The following is a 20,178-nucleotide window of genomic DNA, read 5'->3' as shown; positions in this document are numbered from 1 at the left end:
GGCCTGGTATTTTCTCTAAAAAGCTAAGTAACAATTATGAAGCTCACAGTCTTCTAAATAGCAATTTGCATAACTGGCATTGAACTGGCACTGAATATGCAAGACATTGGGTCCAAGCCAATGGCTTCCCATTCTGTCGAGAAGTTCATATTTGCACACATGCTTTCTATCCCTCCCATGATCCAGAGATACCAGGATTGGTTAAAATAATATTCTTGGAAGAAATTAGGGCATTTTCAGAATTTTGAGGGCTTATTAACCTTATATTAGTTTTTCAGTTGTTGCTGTCTACCACTGATGAAAAACTGCCTTTGCAATTATACTTTTTCATGAAGATGAGAAAAAGGATTTATTCCCTCAGAAGGCAACAGGTTTACCTACACACACTGAATGGGAAGAGGTAAGGAAGATCTCATCTACAAAGCTAGCTTCTAAAAATTAAATAGTATTTTTGTGTTCCCATTTACAAACAAAATACTTACCTAAATGTGCCATATGCTACTCCATATAGCACATAGTTTTGAGCAAGTCTACAGCTGGTCATAGCCTGTGAGATACTGGATGGCCTCCTTTCCTCTTAAGATCTCAGCGTCCTCTGCAACTGGCATTTTTTAGTTCACAAGATCATGTCTGTCTTTATTGTGGCTACTATTAAACAGTTATTAAAGATTTAAGTAGAAAATACATTTTGGACTTACTTTGCTTTGAAGGTCTGAAACTGAATAGTATCTACCCATGGAGAGACTTCACTGACAAATAGCATTTGTGAGCCTGTGCTTCTGATTACATCTGATGTTAACTTTCAAAAAGTTTAAGGGTAGGATTCTTGCCAGTTTAAGATTATACTGTTCTTCAGCTTAGGCAGAAAATTTTTGGAATGTGTTTGTTTTTATCTGTATCTGACTGAATACCAATATGAATTTTCTCAAAAAAATGGGATGACATTTTAGACACCAGCTGAGACTGTGTTTTTACAGATTTTTGCCTCCTTAAACTCATGGTGATTCACTGAAATCTCTATGGGCCTTCTGGGAGCTCACAAACAAGATGAACACACTGGTATCTGATAGCATCATCTCAGAAAGACCTACAGATTCAGCTGCAATATCTAATGAAGCTTCTGCACCTAGATGTCTGTCTCAGCTGCACTCTGAAGATTAATGAGACATAGCAGTATGTTACATGGTAGAATGCTTGTTTCTGGGCTGCTGTATTTTATAGCCTCCTAAACACATTTCTATTTATTTGATTTTAGATGAATACGCATGGCTCTCAACAAGCATAGCTGAGGAGAAAGGCTGGTGATGATGACCTCTGGCAGTCTGTGGTGAAGACAGGTGCGATTTTCTTGTGGTTTAACCTGGCAGGCAGCTGAACACCACACAGCCATTTGCTCATTCCCCCACAGTGGGATGGGGGAGAGAATAAAAAAAAAAAATTAAAACTCATGGGCTGAGACAGAGACAATTTAATAGGACAGAAAAGAAAGGGAAAATAATAATACTGACAGAAGAATATGCAAAACAAGTGATGCACAAGGCAATTACTCATCACCCACTGACCGATGCCCAGCCAGTTCCCGAGAAGTGGACCCCCGCGCAGTGGACCCCTGGCCAACTTTTGCCCTAGTTTATATACTGAGCATGACATCATATGGTATGGAATATCTGATGGGCCAAGGCCAACTGTATGACGTTCAACAAGGTTGAACCTGTATGAGGTTCAACAAGGCTAAGTGCCGGGTCCTGCACTTTGGTCACAACAACCCCAGGCAATGCTACAGGCTTGGGGAAGAGTGGCTGGAGAGCTGCCCAGTGGAAAAGGACCTGGGGGGCTTGGTCGACAGCTGGCTATGACCCAGCAGTGTGCCCAGGTGGCCAAGAGGGCCAATGGCATCCTGCCTTGTGTTAGAAAGAGTGTGGCCAGCAGGACTAGGGAAGTGATTGTCCCCTTGTATTTGGCACTGGTGAGGCCACACCTCAAATACTGTGTTCAGTTTTGGGCCCCTCACCGCAAGAAGGACATTGAGGTGCTGGAGCGTGTCCAGAGAAGGTCAAAGAAGCTGGTGAAGGGTCTAGAGAGCAAGTCTTATGAGGAGTGGCTGAAGGAACCAGGGCTGTTTAGCCTGGAGAAGAAGAGGCTGAGGGGAGAATTATTGCTCTCTACAACTATCTGAAAGGAGGCTGTAGTGAGGTGGGGGTAGGTCTCTTCTCCCAAGTAACAAGTGATAGAACGAGAGGAAATGGCCTCAAGCTGTGGCAGGGGAGGTTTAGATTGGATATTAGGAAAATTTCTTCACCGAAAGGGTAGTCAAGCACTGGAACAGGCTGTCCAGGGAAGTGGTTGAGTCTCCATCCCTGGAGATATTTAAGATGGGTAGATGTGGTGCTTAAGGACATGGTTTAGTAGTGGACTTAGTGCTAGCTTAATGGTTGGATTTGATGATCTTAAAGGTCTTTTCCAACCTAAACGATTCTATGATCCTTTTGGTCATTTTGGGTCAGCTGTCCCAACTGTGTCCCCTCCCCTCCTTCTTGTGCATGCTGGTAGGATGGTGTGAGAAGCAGGAAAAGGCCTTGACTCTGCGTAAGCATGCTCAGCAGTAACTAAAACATCAGTGTGTTATCAACATAATTTTCATCCTAAATCCAAAACACAGCACTATACCAGCTACTAGAAAGAAAATTAACTTTATACTAGCCGAAAACAGGACACATGTTTAAAACAGTTTGGTCCTGTGTGAGATCTTTCATCAACAAAACTTTAAATGCAACTCTCTTTTTCAGTGAATGCTTTGTGAAAGCATTTTTACAAACAACAGGTAGCAAAAATTAGCATAAGAGGACTTTCGTATTACTGTGAGAGAAGAGAACTGGAATAGCACATAACCAACAGATCAGAGGATACATGTGCTCCGTGTTGAATATAACTTATAAGTGAGAAAGAAATTCATTAAAGTTACCACCACCACAGCCAAATTTAGAATCTCACTCACTCCAGGTTTCTCCAGACAATTTCAACCTGTCTGATCAACCCCCCCTTGCCTAGTTCCCAAGAAGGCAGACAGTACACACAGTACTGTGTACACAAAAGACCTCAATGCTGTCCATCAGCCTCAGGCCTGTGCACTCTGGATCATGATCTGCTCTCAAAACCTTTAAATTACTTATAGAGGACAGAGGTGGAATAAAATTTTCTACAAGAAAGAAAAGCGGCTTCTGCTTGGCAAATGTAGCATAGAAAATGGGCTACAGCCAGTGAACAATTTTGCTGCTGGAATAATAAGGCAGGTGAAAGCAGGCTGAAGGAAGGTGCTCCCACACTAAGCTTGATGTGGAGAGAATGAATTGCTTGCTCTTTTTAAGACTAAGTCAGATGGAGGAAAACACACATTTCAGGAATTTTGTTCTATAACCTGCTATATTCCACAGAAGAAATGCTGCTTAGGAATCAAAATTGTCCTCTTCTAGGCTTCAAGTCCTACTCCAGATCTTAAGAAATATATGCTGGTCTTCAAGACTGGTCTTGAATATAGCCTTGGTGATACAATAGTCCAGGCTGAAATGCATGCCACATCTTCATTGTTAGCAAAGGGTCCTTCATCCTTAAACAACCTGTATTTGCTCAAGAAGCCTTCATCTATATTTATATCTGTTAATTAGCCATTTCAATAGGGAAAAGGTAATTTGCGTTTATGATAAGGTTATCCGTGGCAGTAAGTTCTGTTGTACAGCCGAGTTCTCCATCTCCTCTGTGTATTCAGCACAGTAATGCTAGTTTTCTGCTTAAAAAAACACCGATATTCTTCATTGCCAGTATAGTCAAAGATTTCACTTTTCTAAGAAGTGGATTTGGAGGCTTCCCAGATAACACATCTGTGCTTTCTTTTTACATCACACCTCAAAAAATGAAGCTGGCCAGAGAAATCATAAGAATTAATATATTTCTCCAGAATGCATGCGCTACCTACTTTCTCTCTCTAACATCTGGATTTTCTTCAGACTGACTGGCTGTGTAACTCCAAAATACATGCCAAAACATCTGCAAGTCAGCTACATATTGCAAAGCATCTGTGTCTTAGATCTCATGGGAATTCCTTGAATTATGGTGTAGTGAGCACTGGGGAGCAGGAGGGAAGGGGAAGAAAGAGTATGCAAAACCCCCAAATCCTTGTGCTGTGCTGTTTGCATGAAGGAAAAATAATAATAAAATGAGAATAAGAATGAAAAATGATTGCCTCATTCAACTAATCAGCACTACAGAGCTGCGGCTCATTTATAACCAGAAGAAATACAATTTTCGTCATCTCAGTAGAGATTTTTAAAATGCTTTCATTCAGCATTTATGCATTTTTTATCATAACTGCATACAAAATTCAGACTGAAAATGTTTCTTCCACATTAGTTCTTACTGTTGCCAGTCTTCTATGACCTATCACCTTGTCATAAACTGGAAAATTCTTCATGGTTTTAGTTCAAAGTAAAATATACCTTTAGGTGACAAGAACCTTGCACCTTCCCTGCCAAAGTCACTGACTGTCTTTATCAATTGCCCCAACAGAACTGATTAAAGACTTTGATTTTGAACAATCTCATTGAACTGAGATTGAAGAGATTTGAATTTACAAATTTATGATGAATGCGTGATGAAGCAAAAAAAAAAAAAAGCAGAAAAACTGTTATCTAAACTATCTTAGTAGAGCAACAAACACTATGTACTTTTATATAATAACCTAAAAAAAGGCTCTAAAGGGTAAAACCAATAGTTCAATATTCTGCATCTGATAGCGACAGTGAGCAATACTGCGTAAGGTGAGCACATGAGCCATTATCTGCAGTCCAGTAATCTTGTACTCCCTCAGCATCTGCATTCATTGGATCAGGGATGGTCATTATACTTGCCTATATACTTATATATTCCTGTTTTAGATTATGGATGTGAGAGGATACATACTTGTCTATTCCTCTCATCATCTGTTTATAGACCTTTAGTCCATGAATTTCTCTAGAGAGAAAATATTTGATCACAAATGAAATTACTAGGATCAGCCTTAGAGTTTGAATCCACATGCCCTAGTCAGGAGAATAAGCAGACTACAAGATATGTGAGGCAGAAAGGCTGTTCATTGCTCTTGCCGAAGCCAGGCCACAGGGTGACAAGGAACATGAGGCCAAAAGGAGAGTATCAAACTGTGACAGAGAAATCCTGTGGCTGCACTCCATGTCCCCGAGATTTTTTGTGTACGTATCACTAGACAGCAACTAGATAAAAGACTGAAACAATTCTGGAGCAAAGATCAGGAGCCCCCCTGCAGCTGGGGGTCTTAACTTCTGTACATCGCAACCAATACCTCCAAGTCCACTCAGAAAGAGAAATAAAACATAACCTCTCACCAAAGTTTCTGATAAAAAGAGGACTTCAGGGAAAAAAAAAAAAACAATAACTATCATCTTTCCCATAAAGCCCCCTTAAAGTCTGACAGGGATGCTAAGTCATAGTTGCAAGCCAAGACATGACATATTCTCTAACTGCCACTGTTTGCTCTCTTGGGCTGAATTTCTATTTTGAGAAGTGACTGGGGAAAAACAACTCAGCTTCATTTTCAGTGTTTATTCATTTGTGGTCTATGAACTATTAGTTAGAGTCATTGGTATTGCCCAATTAAAATCAACAAGATTACATGAGTGTCACTGAAAACACAATTTGAAAACAAGGAGGCTGAGCAGCTCTTTCACAGCTGGCATCACCACAGATACACTACCAGACAGTTTACGTAATGATCCTACTTCACTGAGGTTGAGGACGTGTGTTCATTAGACATAAACAGAGCTAGTTTGCATTAAAAAATATCAGTTGAAGTCTAGAAGAGTTAGACAATGGGCTGAAGGCTGGGCTTACTTAGGATGTTCTTTCTAGTCATACTTTCCTTATAGCATTTTTCACTCCTGAGAGGAACGGCACTTTATACACTGGTCTGCCTTCCCTCAGGTGTCCTGTAGGTCAGGCTGCTCTAATACTTCCTAAAGTTAATGTCCTTTCCTCACTCCTGGACAGTCTTCTCATGAAAGAAATGATGCCAGATTCAGTGCAGAGCTTTCGGTAAAGAACTAAACAAAAAGCTGACAGTGGTTTCTGGGTTACTCTTTCAGAAGGGTACATTTTGTTCTTGTTGGTGTCAGTCCAAAATAACATCGGTCTAAAGTTTACTGGAATTTATGCTGGCTTACACCGTCAGAAGTGAAAGTGAACTAGTGTCAAGAGACAAGTACAGTTCATTGGTGAAGGGAAAGAGATGTGCAGTTTGAATTCAAAAATCTGTCATACCCCCTGGTAGGTGGTAGCATCAGTCATCAGTAGCATCATCCATTCAAAAAAGTGTGGCACTTGTGCTGGTAGTATCCAGTTAATTTTATTCTATATTCTATTTCATCGGCATAACAAAGTTGATTCACTAACTCTGATCTTAATCTGTCTGGAAAAGTCTTCTCAATTTAGAAGCTTTCAGTCAAGATTTTATCACTATTTTTTATTTTAATTAAGAAAATAATAGTTAACATGGCATTTAATTGATTTGTTTTATTTTTAGCTAACTCAAATGAAAATCTACTTTATATTTTTTTTCTGCTGTGCAGTTTTCTGTACTGTAAACTCATACTGATAAAGGAAGACACATCATGGAAGTTCTACAAGTATACACTTCTCTTTCATAGACATCTTTATGTTAAGCATATAGGTGCAAGAGAAGAATAGTTTCCTAATACAGACATGTGTAATATGAAAGGTTTGCATTGTCATAATGTGGAACACAACTTCTTTTTTTTTCCCCCAGGAATAAGAAGAGACATTAACAGTAATTTCCACTAGCAAGAACAGCTGAGATGCATTAAAGACCAGTCAGCCACAAAATAGTTGCTTTAAACTTGCACCTGCTTTTTTGTTGTTGTTGTTTTTTTGGATTTATTTAATTTAAAGAGACAGATGCTAGGAGATCAGGATAAGGTAAGGCATACTGAGGACAGAGAGATCCTAAATGCAGAGTGGGGCTATGCAATTGTCTCTTCTGGGACAGGCAAATAAGATATAAAAGAATGTACACTTTCAAAAAATAACTTTTTGCACATCGTTGCAATGTAACATTTTTTTAACCGATGATTACAGCATGGTAAGTTCTTTATCCCACTAACTTGAATCTCTCCTAGTTTTGAACAAATTTCCAATAGCTAATCATTAAACTAGGGGCATAAAAACCTTGTGAACACAGAAGCTCCACTGTTCTGAATCCTTCCACTGTTTCAAAGAAACAGATTCGAAAAGTAATTACAGCTCTGAAATGGGAAAAAGGTGGCATCTGTACCTGGTCAGCTGCTTATCAGAAAAGAAGTAAGACCTTTAGAAGCCTGATTCTGATCAAATTTAAAGGAAATAAGAGGCAGAGTGGGCACAGGTTGTTTTCATGATATCCAGCTTTGAAAATTCACTTTACCAAGAAACAGTATCTGTTTGAAGATCCTGAAGCAGTAGCATAAACCTGTCCTCTCCCAGAGCTGTCCCCAGTTCTCCAAATATCTCAGCAGAAGTATGAAAGCCACTGTTGTGAGGAACTTCTCTGGAATCCCGAAAGGGATTAATCTGGGAGAAGATGGACCTCCTCTGCTCAGCACTCAGAAGGCCACCACTGGGGTACTGTGCCTGGTTTGGGGTAGTCAGTATGAGAAAGGAATGGAGTAAGTCCACTGAAGGGTCACGAAGATAGTTAAGGGGCTGGAGCACAAAACATCTGAAGAGAGGCCAAAGACACTGTGTTTCACCTGGAGAACAGGAGGCTAAAGGGAAATCTCTCAGCAGTCTTCAGCTACCTGATCAGGGCTTATAGAGAAGACTGAGCTCAACTCTTCTCAGAAGCACACAGCAAAAGGACAAGGGGCAATGTACACAAATCACAACAACAAAAAAAATCCCTGTGAACGTTGTCAAACATGACAACACAGACTAGAGAGGTTGTGAAATCCTCCACCTCAGGCAGATTTGATATAACTTCAATGTTATCCCTGTTTCAAGCAGAGATTGGGACTAGATGATCTCTCAAGTTCATAAAATCATAGTATCACAGAATATCTCAATTTGGAAGGGACCCATAAGGATCATGGAGTCCAACTCCCTGCTCCTTATATCGAGCTCCCTCCATATGACTAAGAGCATCATCCAGATGCTCCTTGAACTAACAGGCTTGGTGCCATGACCACTTCCCTGGGGAGCCTGTTCCAGTGACAGACCACCCTCTCAGTGAAGAACCTTTTCCTAATGCCCAAGGAATGGTCCTTTCTAACCTCAAAAGTATGATCCTACAAAAACCCCAGTGATATGAATACATTTATAGGATCCACCATGCAAAGGCAGGATAAAATCAGATATCTAGGACAAAGAAAAAACTACACATGAGGGCACTTGCTACTTAGGGATGAGTTTCTTGTATCTACAGTCTCAAGGAACCTCTTAATAGGAAGGTGACTGGGACAAGAGAAACCAATGTATATCGCATGTACAGTGCCTTTTCAAACATGTTGTAAGTATCAACAAAATAGCTGTTTGGAAAACCCTCAAATTTTCCACTCCAGTGGGAGAAAATCTCTATCCACACACCTTCTCCAATTCCTCTATGTGTATGCTATTCGGAAGGAATACACTCTTTGAATTAGAAAGGACCAAAAATATTTTACTCAGAAGCTTGTGACATAATTTTATTGTATTTTGTAGCATTCTTTCCATGGCATGCCTAATACAATATTTGTAACCACTACTAAAAGGATTGTATGAGGGCATTCACTGCACTTACAGCCAAATTTGATAACCAGTAAGCAAACAGGCAGCTACAGTTCTTATTGTCCTTTTTTTTTTTTTATTTAAGTGAGCATTTAATGTCCAAAATAGCAGCCCAGGATCAGAACAATCTTACTGTCCTTAACATTATTATGTTCTAGGTAAATATGAAAATATTCTAAATGAAAGATGGTGAAACCCTCATAGTTAATTGGAAGTCCACAAGAGGTTTCATGGAACATTCATATGTGCCTAACTACTGCACATTTTTGTAGCAACACAGTTGTCCTAGCTAAATACGGATATATTTGTGCTTATAGATGCATTATTTCCCTAGTTTATTTGTAAAGCATATAACCCATAAAACTAAAACTGAGATTTGTGGGATTTTTCTAAAGTATGTCAAAAAGAGTTTTCTAGCGATCCAGGCTCTGTTTTACCTTTTCCTTGCTTTGTGTAAGTCATATGCAAGTTTTAGTCCTAGAACTGGAATACCTTCTCTAAGTGACAGCATAAATGACAGCTGTTTTCATGTGGGCTTTTCCAGCTGATATTGAAAAATTTCCTTGAATGCAAGCCAAATAACGCTAGATTATCAAATTACACATCCTGAGCCATTTTAACTTCCTACACACAAAATTCTCTCCACCTCTTCCAAAAAACCGCTCAAAACAAACACCAGGTGCAGGTTAAATTTGCTAAACTTCTACAAATAATGGGCAATACTGAGACATTGACTGGATTTTGCTATACTTTTGAATGACTGAACTTACATAGCTTTTTCTTTTATTTCTCCCCTATTCAGGTATTTGTTTGCTGTATCTGACTGGGTCAGGACTAACAGAAATAAAACACTGTGCATTATATTTGAAAAAAACTATACATACAATCTTAGATACCAAGAAATTTCCGTATAATTTCTCTCCTGACACTCAAAACATCTATCATCATCGTGCCTCATCTTAAAAAAAGTTACACTTTTTTTCTGAGACGAAATACACTGGGGCTGAGATAGGAGTACAGAATAGCAGAAAAAACTGGTAGTTTACTAGTCTGGCAAGTATACTTCAGAGCTGACACTCCATTGTGAGGGTCAGTACAAGGTAGTTTAGCCATCTGAATGTGCTTTACAAATGAGAAAAAAAATCCAGTTTGTAACTATTGAGAAATATGAGAAGATACTTAAAACACAGCAAAAAGTAAACATTTACTGGATTATTTTAAAGTATATTACTAGAACCAACAGGACATAGCTTTAAACATGTATAAAGTATTATACATAAAAATGCATAGGTGTACAGTAAATATGTTCATTTATATGTAGACAGAGTAATATGTACACATAGGGCCTGTTGTGCTTCTGTAAGTCTAAGCAGTAATTCCTGTGGTATATTGTCTTAAAGCGGTTTTATTATACAACTGTTTCAATGTAGCAGGTGCTGAGAACAACGTACATTAACGCTAAGTAGGTAAGTCATATCCATTTACTCTTGAAATGTACAAATATAGGAAACAAAGGCCATAAATGCAATAGTACCTACACCTCCAAGACTTCCTTTTTTTTTTTTATTTAAATATGCACAAGTCCGCCTAATGGTGATACATAGGTTTCCTTCCTGCTTCCCTTCCGTGTCAACAAGTTGACCAGGCACTCAGGACAAAATCTTTGACGCACTTCAGCACCACTTCCACTGATTCAACTCAGTGCGCTCCTGACCTTGAAGTCTTCAGGTCAAAAATGAGAGGAAAAAAATAAAATAAAAAAATATAAATAAACCAAACAAGCTTGTGGGCTTTTTTCACAAGTTATTTGCCACCAATATTGTCAAAGCAGCTGAATCGTAGTGCATCCATGGGCAGGAGCATATAGCAGCTTTTGTGCACTTCGCAAAAAAATATATTAAAGAAAATCAAGTCTTTACTGGCTTGTTTTATCTGTTGCTAAAAAGATGCTGTGCTGCTTCTGAGCCCTTTCCATCAAATTCTTTTTCTTCTTTTTCTTGTCCTTTGTTTTTGTTGGTCTTCTTCCTAAAAATAGGAAAACCATTATCAATAAGTCAATTAAATAAAGAATACAGAAGTGATGTTAGACTGTAGTTGAAAAACTCAGTGGCACAGAAATTATTGATGGGGATAATGGGGATGGGGACTGCAAAGGTAATGCTGGCTAATGAGCTTCGATCATCAGTGAAAACAGAAGTTTTCAGTGTGGTACAAGAGGAAGCAGGATCCTCAACTGTCATCACTTGCCCACAGGCACAATTTTGCTGCTATGAGTAACCATGTCGATGTAGGGCTCACTTTCAGCAGGGTAACTCACACAAGCAACATTATGCAAGTGCCTGGGGCCCAGAGCCAAACAAGTACGTAGACTCCTAACTCACTGAAAGCTGGATATGTGCCTTAGACCCTTGCGTAAACTTGCTTAAGTGAGTAATCCTATTTAAGTTAAGTCAAGTCCAACATATCCATGATTTCAATGAGAAATCAGGCATTACAGCCCAAGTATTTGGTTGGATGACGTCCTACACGCTTTGGCAGAAACAGTGCCGCCTCTGTGAAGAACTGCTATTATTGCTTATTAGTACACTGTGCCTAATTCTCATAGCATATTACTGTGCAGAAACAAAAATTTCATCACACGCTTCTTACTATTGGCAGTTCACTGAAAAATAACCAAAACTGGGAAATCAGGATCAATGCATGAAAAAAACCTCTCAGTCTTCTGGGATGGGAAAGTTCTTTCTTGTTCAGCTCTAATAATAAATCAGTGCCCTTTGATTATCTCAGCAAAGATACCATGGACTGAAAAAATGCTAGATTCAGCAATGCATTACTTTTTAAGTATATGCTTAAATCCTGTCAAGCAAGTCTAGAAGGATTTAAGGAGATGACCGAATGCTGTCTGGAGTGAGAATGGTCTGGGTTTTCTTGGCAGTATCATATACTGAAATATGTGATCAATGGTAAAAAAAATAAGGTTATTAATCTCTAGAGGTGCCAACTTTGTAGACTTTCAGGAGAACTAAATGAACTTAAGAAGACAGTAAAAGGAAATTCAAGTAGCAGACAACATAAAAATGTGAAAATGCATTTTTCGTCTACATTCTCAGTACATTATTATTTGGGAGAAATGTTTGCTAGTCTGGCTTTGTCTTACATCCATGTTGTTTCTTAATTAAAAAGGCCCAAACCGGTATGAAGCATTTTTCTCTATTTGGTAATAACACTGAATAAATCTGATTCTAAAATTATAAAAATTTATGATTCATTAAAAATATAGGGTTATATACTTCAGATTACATATTTGTAATATGCTGTCTAGGCTACTATTCTCTAGGAATTATTTAAATACTTGTATATAAAATAGGACAGGACATTAACGTAATGAGCACATGAGTTTAGTCCATATTAAAATCATAAGGGTCCTTGGAGTTTACTTCTGCTTCTCATTAAAGTCTGGTATTAATGCTACTATGGCATTTTGCCATTTTTAAATCCAGTTAATCCTACACAGTAAAACCTCAGTCCAACCGATCATTAATCAAAGCAGCTTTTAAATTTAAACTCTTTAGTAACAGTGTATCTAATGACGAGGCACATCTAGTGAGGTCAGAGGGAAGGAATACTTGACACAAAGTGGCATAACAACAAGATGGTTTGAATTATAGAAATTTCCATATCAACATTTTATTACGTGATTCTACTAGTTAGTATATTGGAAGGCATCAGAACTGGGATGAATATATAGTTCAACACTGTATTCTAACTTGCACTTTAAATATTCTAATTTTTTTAACCCAAATCTTCAAAATACTTATTAAGGAAGGAGTAGATGAGGGGAAACAATTTGAAATGAGTGACCAGTACTGCTGGTCAGTTGATTCTCAGAAGACCAGCAGAGTCAATTAGAGGTTTATTGGAGTTTTGCTATCCTGTTTGCTCAGTGATCTTACTTTCTGAGGTTTTCCACTGTACAGACAAATTAGTAAAAGAAATATTAATTTCAGTCAGTGCCTCATCTAGTTTTCTCTACAACCTCCTCCAGAGAACTAGAGTAAATGCTTACTGTAAGCTTAAGGTAGTGAAAGATCCTATTATTTTTCCTCTGAAAACTTTGAGATGGACAGATAAAATGGCACACAACCCACTTGGTATCTTTGTCTAAGCCTTACAAAGTAGCTCCTGTAACACAAGCATCAAATCAAATTGCGAGCATGGTCCCCATACAATATCCTTACAATAGAAATTAACTGGACTAGGTTGCAGTGATTTGACATGTCATTGAGCAACAAACACATTACGGTGCTTCTGCTGCTCTGCAGCAATCGTCCCCATACCTGCTTTTGCCCCAAGGCACACTAAAGGCAAATTACCTTCTTTTTACATGTGCCATGCAGTAACAACCTGTGCAGAGGCAGTACCACTGAGCTGTTGATAACTGATAACTTGTTCTCCTGTTAGTAAGCTCTTTGACCGCTCACTATATTTCCAAGTGCCTTGTTGTGCAGAATAAGTTTCATTATTTTCAGGACAATGTTAAACCACACAGAGAAAATCCAGATGGCTGGTGATGCTAAGAGTCCCAAATTCCAACCGTCATTTTAACCAGAAAACTGAATATAAAAGGTATTTCTTGGCTAACCTTTGGTTCCCATATTGTTACTAGAATGCAATAGAGATTAGAGATTAGCAAGAAAAAAGTGACTATAAAGACTAGAGAGTTCAAACAAAGTATGCTGCTGAAGCACCCACGCATGAGAACTTCTATTAAATTCAGATTTCAATTTACAGTGCTTATTTTGTCAGCAGAAGCACAGTGAACAGAAGTAACTTCTGAATACCTTGCTACAGATGTCTTTTAAAGAACATGATGTTTATGATACAGAAAGCAGATCCTCAGAGAGGATCCGGGACCCAAACTCTCCCAGTTCCCCAGCTGGAGGGCAGTGGGGCGAGGACGGCTGATGGAGGAGGTGCTCCCCTGGGGCTGGGATGGCAGCGGCTCCCTCTGCTCTGTGCCATGGATTGGGTGTGAAGAACTTCATCTGCAGGGACCCTTGCACAGTGTCCCCCACACCTTGCCAAGTGCCCTGACCCCAAGCCCCCCTCTCCATTGGAAGCTGCAGGGCTCTGCTGAGCTTGGCTTTGCTGGGGCAGTTGAAAAGGAGTGGATTTTCACAGCAGTGTATTACAGTCCAGCACTTGCTGTTGAACACAGAAGGCAATTCCTGGCTGAAGCAAATGAGGAGGGAGAGCAAAAGGACTCTGTCTCTTTAGAGGGGTTTTACTGCTATCGATAACAGGCTATAGTATTACCGCACAGGACAGAAAGTGACAATATCTGAGATATTAAGTCTGAACCACCTAGCATATAAACCCCTTCTCATCAGAAACAGCACCCAAGTGACCAGCTTGTCCAGTGCAGCCACCTGGGATCCGCAGCCAGCACCACTCTTTAAGCGACATTACATCCTTCCTAGGGATAACTCGCCCGCTTGTCATCTAGCAGATAGCCACACGCCTTGCTTCTTCTTTCCAAGTTACAGGCCTCCACATCAGGTCTGATCTTCCATCTTTATTCTATGAGGGCAGACAATCTATTTTTGAAAGTCCTTGGTATTAACAGCAATGGGAGAAAATACAAATAATTAATGCAAAGAGCAGGATATCTGAGCACTCTTCAGGTTGCTGTATTCCTATTTTTATTTTGATTGCCTTTTCCCTTGCATACTAACTAACTTTTTCTTGAAAAGCATTTTTTCTCTCTGTCTATCTAAAAAAGATTTCCTCAATTTTTATTACCAGAGTCAGCCCTGAACATAAGTTAAAAAATTTCTTTAATACTCTGTAAAGTCCTGTGGATACACTGAAATGCATAGGGCCTAAGAAAGATATGAAACTTAGCTGGATTCAGTGTTCAATTATAGAATCATAGAATCATAGAATCGTTAAGGTTGGAGAAGACCCTTAAGATCATCGAGTCCAACCGTTAACCTATCTCTGCCAAGTCCACCACTAAACCATGTCCTCAAGCACCACATCTATCTGTCCTTTAAATACCTCCAGGGATGGAGACTCAACCACTGCCCTGGGCAGCCTGTTCCAGTGCTTGACTACCCTTTTGGTGAAGAAGTTTTTCATAATATCCAACCTAAACTTCCCCTGGCGCAGCTTGAGGCCGTTTCCTCTCATCCTATCAGTTGTTACTACAGAGAAGAGACTGACCCCCACCTCGCTACAGCCTCCTTTCAGGTAGTCATAGAGAGCAATAAGGTCTCCCCTCAGCTTCCTTTCCTCCAGACTAAACAGCCCCAGTTCCCTCATCCGCTCCTCATAAGACTTGTGCTCTAGACCCTTCACCAACTTCATTGCCCTTCTTTGGACATGCTCCAGCACCTCCATGTCCTTCTTGTAGTGAGGGGCCCAAAACTTAACACAGTACTCAAGGTGCGGCCTCACCAGTGCCGAGGACAGGGGCACTATCACCTCCCTGGTCCTGCTGGCCACACTGTTCCTGATACAAGCCAGGATGCCATTGGCCCTCTTGGCCACCTGAGCACACTGATGGCTCATGTTCAGGCGGCTGTCAACCAACACCCCCAGGTCCTTTTCCACTGGGCAGCTCTCCAGCCACTCCTCCCCCAGCCTGTAGCCTTGCATGGGGTTGTTGTGACCCAAGTGCAGGACCCGGCACTGAGCCTTGTTGAATCTCATGCAGTTGGCCCCGGCCCAACGATCCAGCCTGGCCAGGTCCCTCTCTAGAGCCTTCCTAACCTCCAGCAGATCAACACTTCCATCCAGCTTGGTGTCATCCGCAAACTTACTGAGGGTGCACTCGATCCCCTCATCCAGATCATCAATGAAGATATTGAACAGGACTGGCCCCAACACTGAGCCCTGGGGAACACCACTCGTGACCGGTCGCCAACTGGATTTGACTCCATTCACCACCACTCTCTGGGCTCGGCCATCCAGCCAGTTTTTAACCCAGTGCAGAGTGCACTTATCCAAGCCGTGAGCAGCCAGCTTCTCCAGGAGAATGCTGTGGGAGACAGCATCAAAGGCCTTACTAAAGTCCAAGTAGACAACATCCACAGCCTTCCCCTCATCCACTAAGCGGGTCACCTTGTCACAGAAGGAGACCACGTTAGTGAAGCAGGACCTCCCTTTCATAAACCCATGCTGGCTGAGCCTGATCCCCCCGTTGTCCCGCATGTGCCCCGTAATGGCATTCAAGATGATCTGCTCCATAACCTTCCCCGGCACCGAGGTCAGGCTGACCTGTAGTTCCCCGGATCCTCCTTCTGACCCTTCTTGTAGAGGGGTGTCACATTTGCTAACTTCCAGTCATCTGGGACCTCCCTAGTTGACCAGGACTGTTGATAAATGATGAAGAGTGGCTTGGCAAGCTCCTCTGCCAGCTCTAGCTCTTAAATTTTATCTAGCAAATAAAAGCCTTAAAAGCTTATCTATCATTCTGTACCTCATATTTCTGCACAGGTTATTTTTCAGAAGCAAGACTGGCAAAGCCATTCGTTCAAACCCTTTATTGCCATGTTATAAAATTCAGTTTTGCTGTTTGCTTTATAAATTACCAACGAGTAAGTCCTCATTTTCTACTAAGTAACTTATCCCAGTGGTTGGTATCTTTACAGTGTTATTCATTAAACTTTTGTTTGGACCACTTGCTTATGGTAGGTAGATGGGCAACTCATACGCTATGCAATGAAAGATTATTGTTAGCTAACAATGTACCACAGCTTCTAATGGTATGATAACATATAGGTAATGGTGCAATAACATATAGGTAACAACACAATTCCAACATGAATTCCTGAAAAAATCATTATTTATGCTAATATACACAGCAATTGTTTGTACACCAGAGAGTAACAGCTATGAAAATATTATTTAACTTGGCTCTTGCTGGATTATTTTTCTTCCTTTTCTGTTGTTTTTGTACCATTTTACCAGTGTTGCTCCTACAGCTGCTGCATGTTGGTATATTAGAGACTCGTGCTCAGTTCTCTGGTTTGTCTCATACCCTGAGCTGAAAGGTGTTTGGAAATACCTTGTGTTCCTTCCGGATGGACCCAGCTGGTCAATTTGAGATACATGTTACTTGGTTCAGAAGGAGCCTTCATCACCTTCTGTCAGCTTCAAAGGCAGCTTTCTCCAGACAGAGTTTGGGCAGCAGATTGCTAACACTCAGGGCACTCCTGATTCTCCAGAATTAAAGTGCAGCAGATGTATTCACAGGGACTCCCAGTCATGTTGCTCAAGATCCTTGGCTCAAATAGACAGCATCAGTTTAGTATCCAAACTGTCCTTTATCTGCTGTATAAACACTTTTGTATGTACTGCTCTTCTAACGAAACCCATCCATTGCTAGTTTCAGCAGAGAAAACACAGTATTCATCCACATGAGGGCAGCAAGGACTTAAATTTAAAAGATTTAATAAAAGCAAAAAAAGCAACTACTATCTGCAGCTTTATTTCATGGTGTAATTCCCTCACAAATTTTCAGTGTTCTCACATACAAATTATTATTTTAGAGATATGAGAATGTGTAATACTCCCTTCTTTATTTAAAACATTTTTCTATTGATGACTACTGAATAACGGGACTTACAAGTGTATGCCTGCTTCCCTTCCTTGTATTTTCATATGCAGAAATTTCACTGCTAGCAGCAAAGGGACAATGGTGTCCTGGGATAACAGCAGACCTTGCTAAATGCACCTTTTAATCTTTTCTTCCCTTTCATTTGTCCTTTTAGGAGCTAAATGTTGCACACTTGTACCTTATTCTCCTATGGCTGCAGTTCTATCATAGACCCCACATGTGGCAGCATCTTCTCCGCATAGTAAGCTAGAAAATTTATTACACTCAAGTCATATCACTGAAGGATGGCGGACACCTGGGAACTAATGACAGCAGTGGAAAGACGATAGAGATACTCCGTGATCAACCAGTCAGATCAATGTAAGAGAAAAATGGCAGATGTAAGCTTCTGGAGGAGCCCTCTCTGGCAGGACAACTTCTGTCCTGCACAGACCTGCAGATGCCTCATCATTTACTCCCCATTTGCAGTGCACATTAAACTACACATAAACAGTGACTGCAAAAATCCAACAACCAAGCAAACAAAGGATTCAATCCAGAAATTATTTCCCAGAGGTAATTTATTTCCTGGGGCTTTAAGTCGGGTTAAAAATTTTGGATACTGAAACTGCCAGAGAAATGCACAAATTGTTAAGAACTCTTATAAACACACACTCAATGAAAGAAAAAATTCACCCACTGCTACAAAGTGAACCTCTTCCTACAGCATGATTTACAAACCAACGCTGACAAGTGGCCCAGAGGAAGAGGATGCAAAGAGCTTTAATAACTTATCAAACCGCATGCCACAGGCAACTCTACTAATGTCACCTACTACCGAATTCATGACAGCTTTCCTAAGCTAGTTTGCAGTTGTTTTTTTTTAACACCACCAAATTTAGGCTGAAATTGGCTATGCTCATTGTGCTACAGGAGGAATATGACTTGGGGGGGAAATCGGCCAAAGTAAAATAGCCTTTTTGGACAGGGAGTGAAAGACATTGGCACTTGGATGGTGACACTGGAAAAGAAGTAAAAAGGTTGAGGAGATGGGACAGAAAGGGTCAAGTGTCAGAAAGCAGTTCCTCCTTTTCCTGGGTGAATTTCTGATGTCATTTGAAGAAGTCCTGTGAACGCACATTTGCCTCTGAAGTCAACAGAAGGGATGGTACGATCACATAGAACATCAGCTACCCACAACACCGTTTCAAATCCCAAAATACTGGAATTTGTAAAGGTGGGTTGATTCATGTTTGCAAAGCACTGAAACATGGTAACAATGGACACCATAGAAAAGGCATGATTTTATCATTCTTTCTTCATTTGCAAGGGTTGAACAATGTTAAGCAAATGAGGTCTTAGAACAACTACTGAATAAAAATAGAAAAAAAACATACCATAATTATTGACTTTATCACAGGTGATACAAAGAAGGAGCAAATGAAGGCACTTCTTTAGTTTCGAAGTGCTTGAGCTTGCAAACTTACTGGTCGTCTTTTGTACTTTTTGGTGCAATACTAATAGGTAATGGTATAAATTATATGTATTCCCAACCTACTGAAATTAATAATAGACTAAGTAAATGAATTCACTTATGGATAGTAAGGGTTAGCAAGCATAGTTTGATGTTTTTCACGCATTCTTATCTATTTGATGTCAGCTTTCCTGATGAAAATCAGGGAAATTTCTGTCTTGAGTAAACCTTGTAATTTCTACACAAACCATTACAAAAGCACTGGAAGTGCAGAGCTAACCTGTGTGATACCTTATTCAGTTCCTGACAGCCACAATCCTGATATTTTATTTTCAACTTAATAATTTCACAATTTTGGGTAAATTATTTTTTTGTCAGCCAACACTTAACATTGCATATATTTTGTGTTTGTATACACCAGACATCAGCTACTGAGATGAAAGCTAATTTAAAAGAATCAAAGAATAATTCCTCAACTAAAAGAAATATCAAATTATCCCAAGTTTCTGTATCTTAATCCCACTAGCTTTTTTTGTTCTGGCACATCCACTAAGGAATTAAAGGTTTTACTATTTAAGGCAAGAATAAGCAAACTGAGGTACTCTTTTTCTCCCAAAGTACACATCTACTTTTCATCTGGCCTAAATACAAACTTAACTAAGCAATACTAAAATCTGATGTTCTTTCCTTCTGGACAATATTGAGTATCATCAAACATTGTCACCTGTTTAAGAAATACTGATTCCTCCACAAAGAATGGAATTTACATGTCACAGCCTATTGAGAGATCGGTGGATTATTTTCCTCAACTTTAGGGCAAATTCATTGGGAAAAGAGTTGTCTTAAATTGCTGAAATGCAATGCATTTCCCACAGTGCAGTTTTCCAATGTATACAGTAGATGGCAGTGAGATATTAACTGAAAAGTCTTCCACTTCCATCATTTCAAAGAATATTAATTTTTCTTTGTAGAAGTACCCATTACTCTGCCTAGAATATAAGCCATTCTGTTTATTAATGAATATAAAGAGTACAAAAAATAAAAATTCACACACATGGACTCAGAGAAGAAAGCAAAAGAAAGCACACTAGGGGAAGAGGAAAACTAGCAAACACAAGGTGATGTGGAAACTCTCAGAAAACTCTGATAGAAGACCTATGTTTAACTGAATTGTATAGATGTTTAAATGTTGGGTCCCATTGCCTTTTCAGTCACAGTTGTGTGAAAACAGGTGGGTCTCCATTGCAGCCAAAATGTCTATTTAATGTAGATTTAGCTCAGA

At 39.8% G+C, this 20,178-nt stretch overlaps 1 protein-coding gene and 1 long non-coding RNA gene across 3 annotated transcripts in view; one reads left to right on the top strand and one right to left on the bottom strand.

Moving 5' to 3' along the window:
• The first annotated feature begins 371 nt into the window (after positions 1 to 371).
• On the top strand, positions 372 to 18,309 carry LOC148057254 (uncharacterized). Its single transcript, XR_015702288.1, has 3 exons — positions 372 to 400; positions 1,256 to 1,337; positions 17,598 to 18,309. It is a non-coding gene; the product is annotated as an uncharacterized LOC148057254 (long non-coding RNA).
• RSPO2 (R-spondin 2) overlaps positions 8,726 to 20,178 on the bottom strand; it is a 115,632-nt gene continuing 104,179 nt past the window's right edge. For both annotated transcript variants that reach the window (XM_087747512.1, XM_087747503.1), the window contains one exon: positions 8,726 to 10,845. In XM_087747512.1, coding sequence (XP_087603638.1) covers positions 10,736 to 10,845 — 110 coding nt within the window. In that variant the 3' untranslated portion in view covers positions 8,726 to 10,735. The remainder of the gene's footprint in view (positions 10,846 to 20,178) is intronic.

The sequence above is a fragment of the Nipponia nippon genome, unplaced genomic scaffold (assembly GCF_047370975.1).
Source record: "Nipponia nippon isolate SJK-2023a ecotype South Korea unplaced genomic scaffold, ASM4737097v1 scaffold_1, whole genome shotgun sequence".
Taxonomy (NCBI): Eukaryota; Metazoa; Chordata; class Aves; order Pelecaniformes; family Threskiornithidae; genus Nipponia; species Nipponia nippon.
This window is presented reverse-complemented; position numbering and strand designations above follow the sequence as displayed.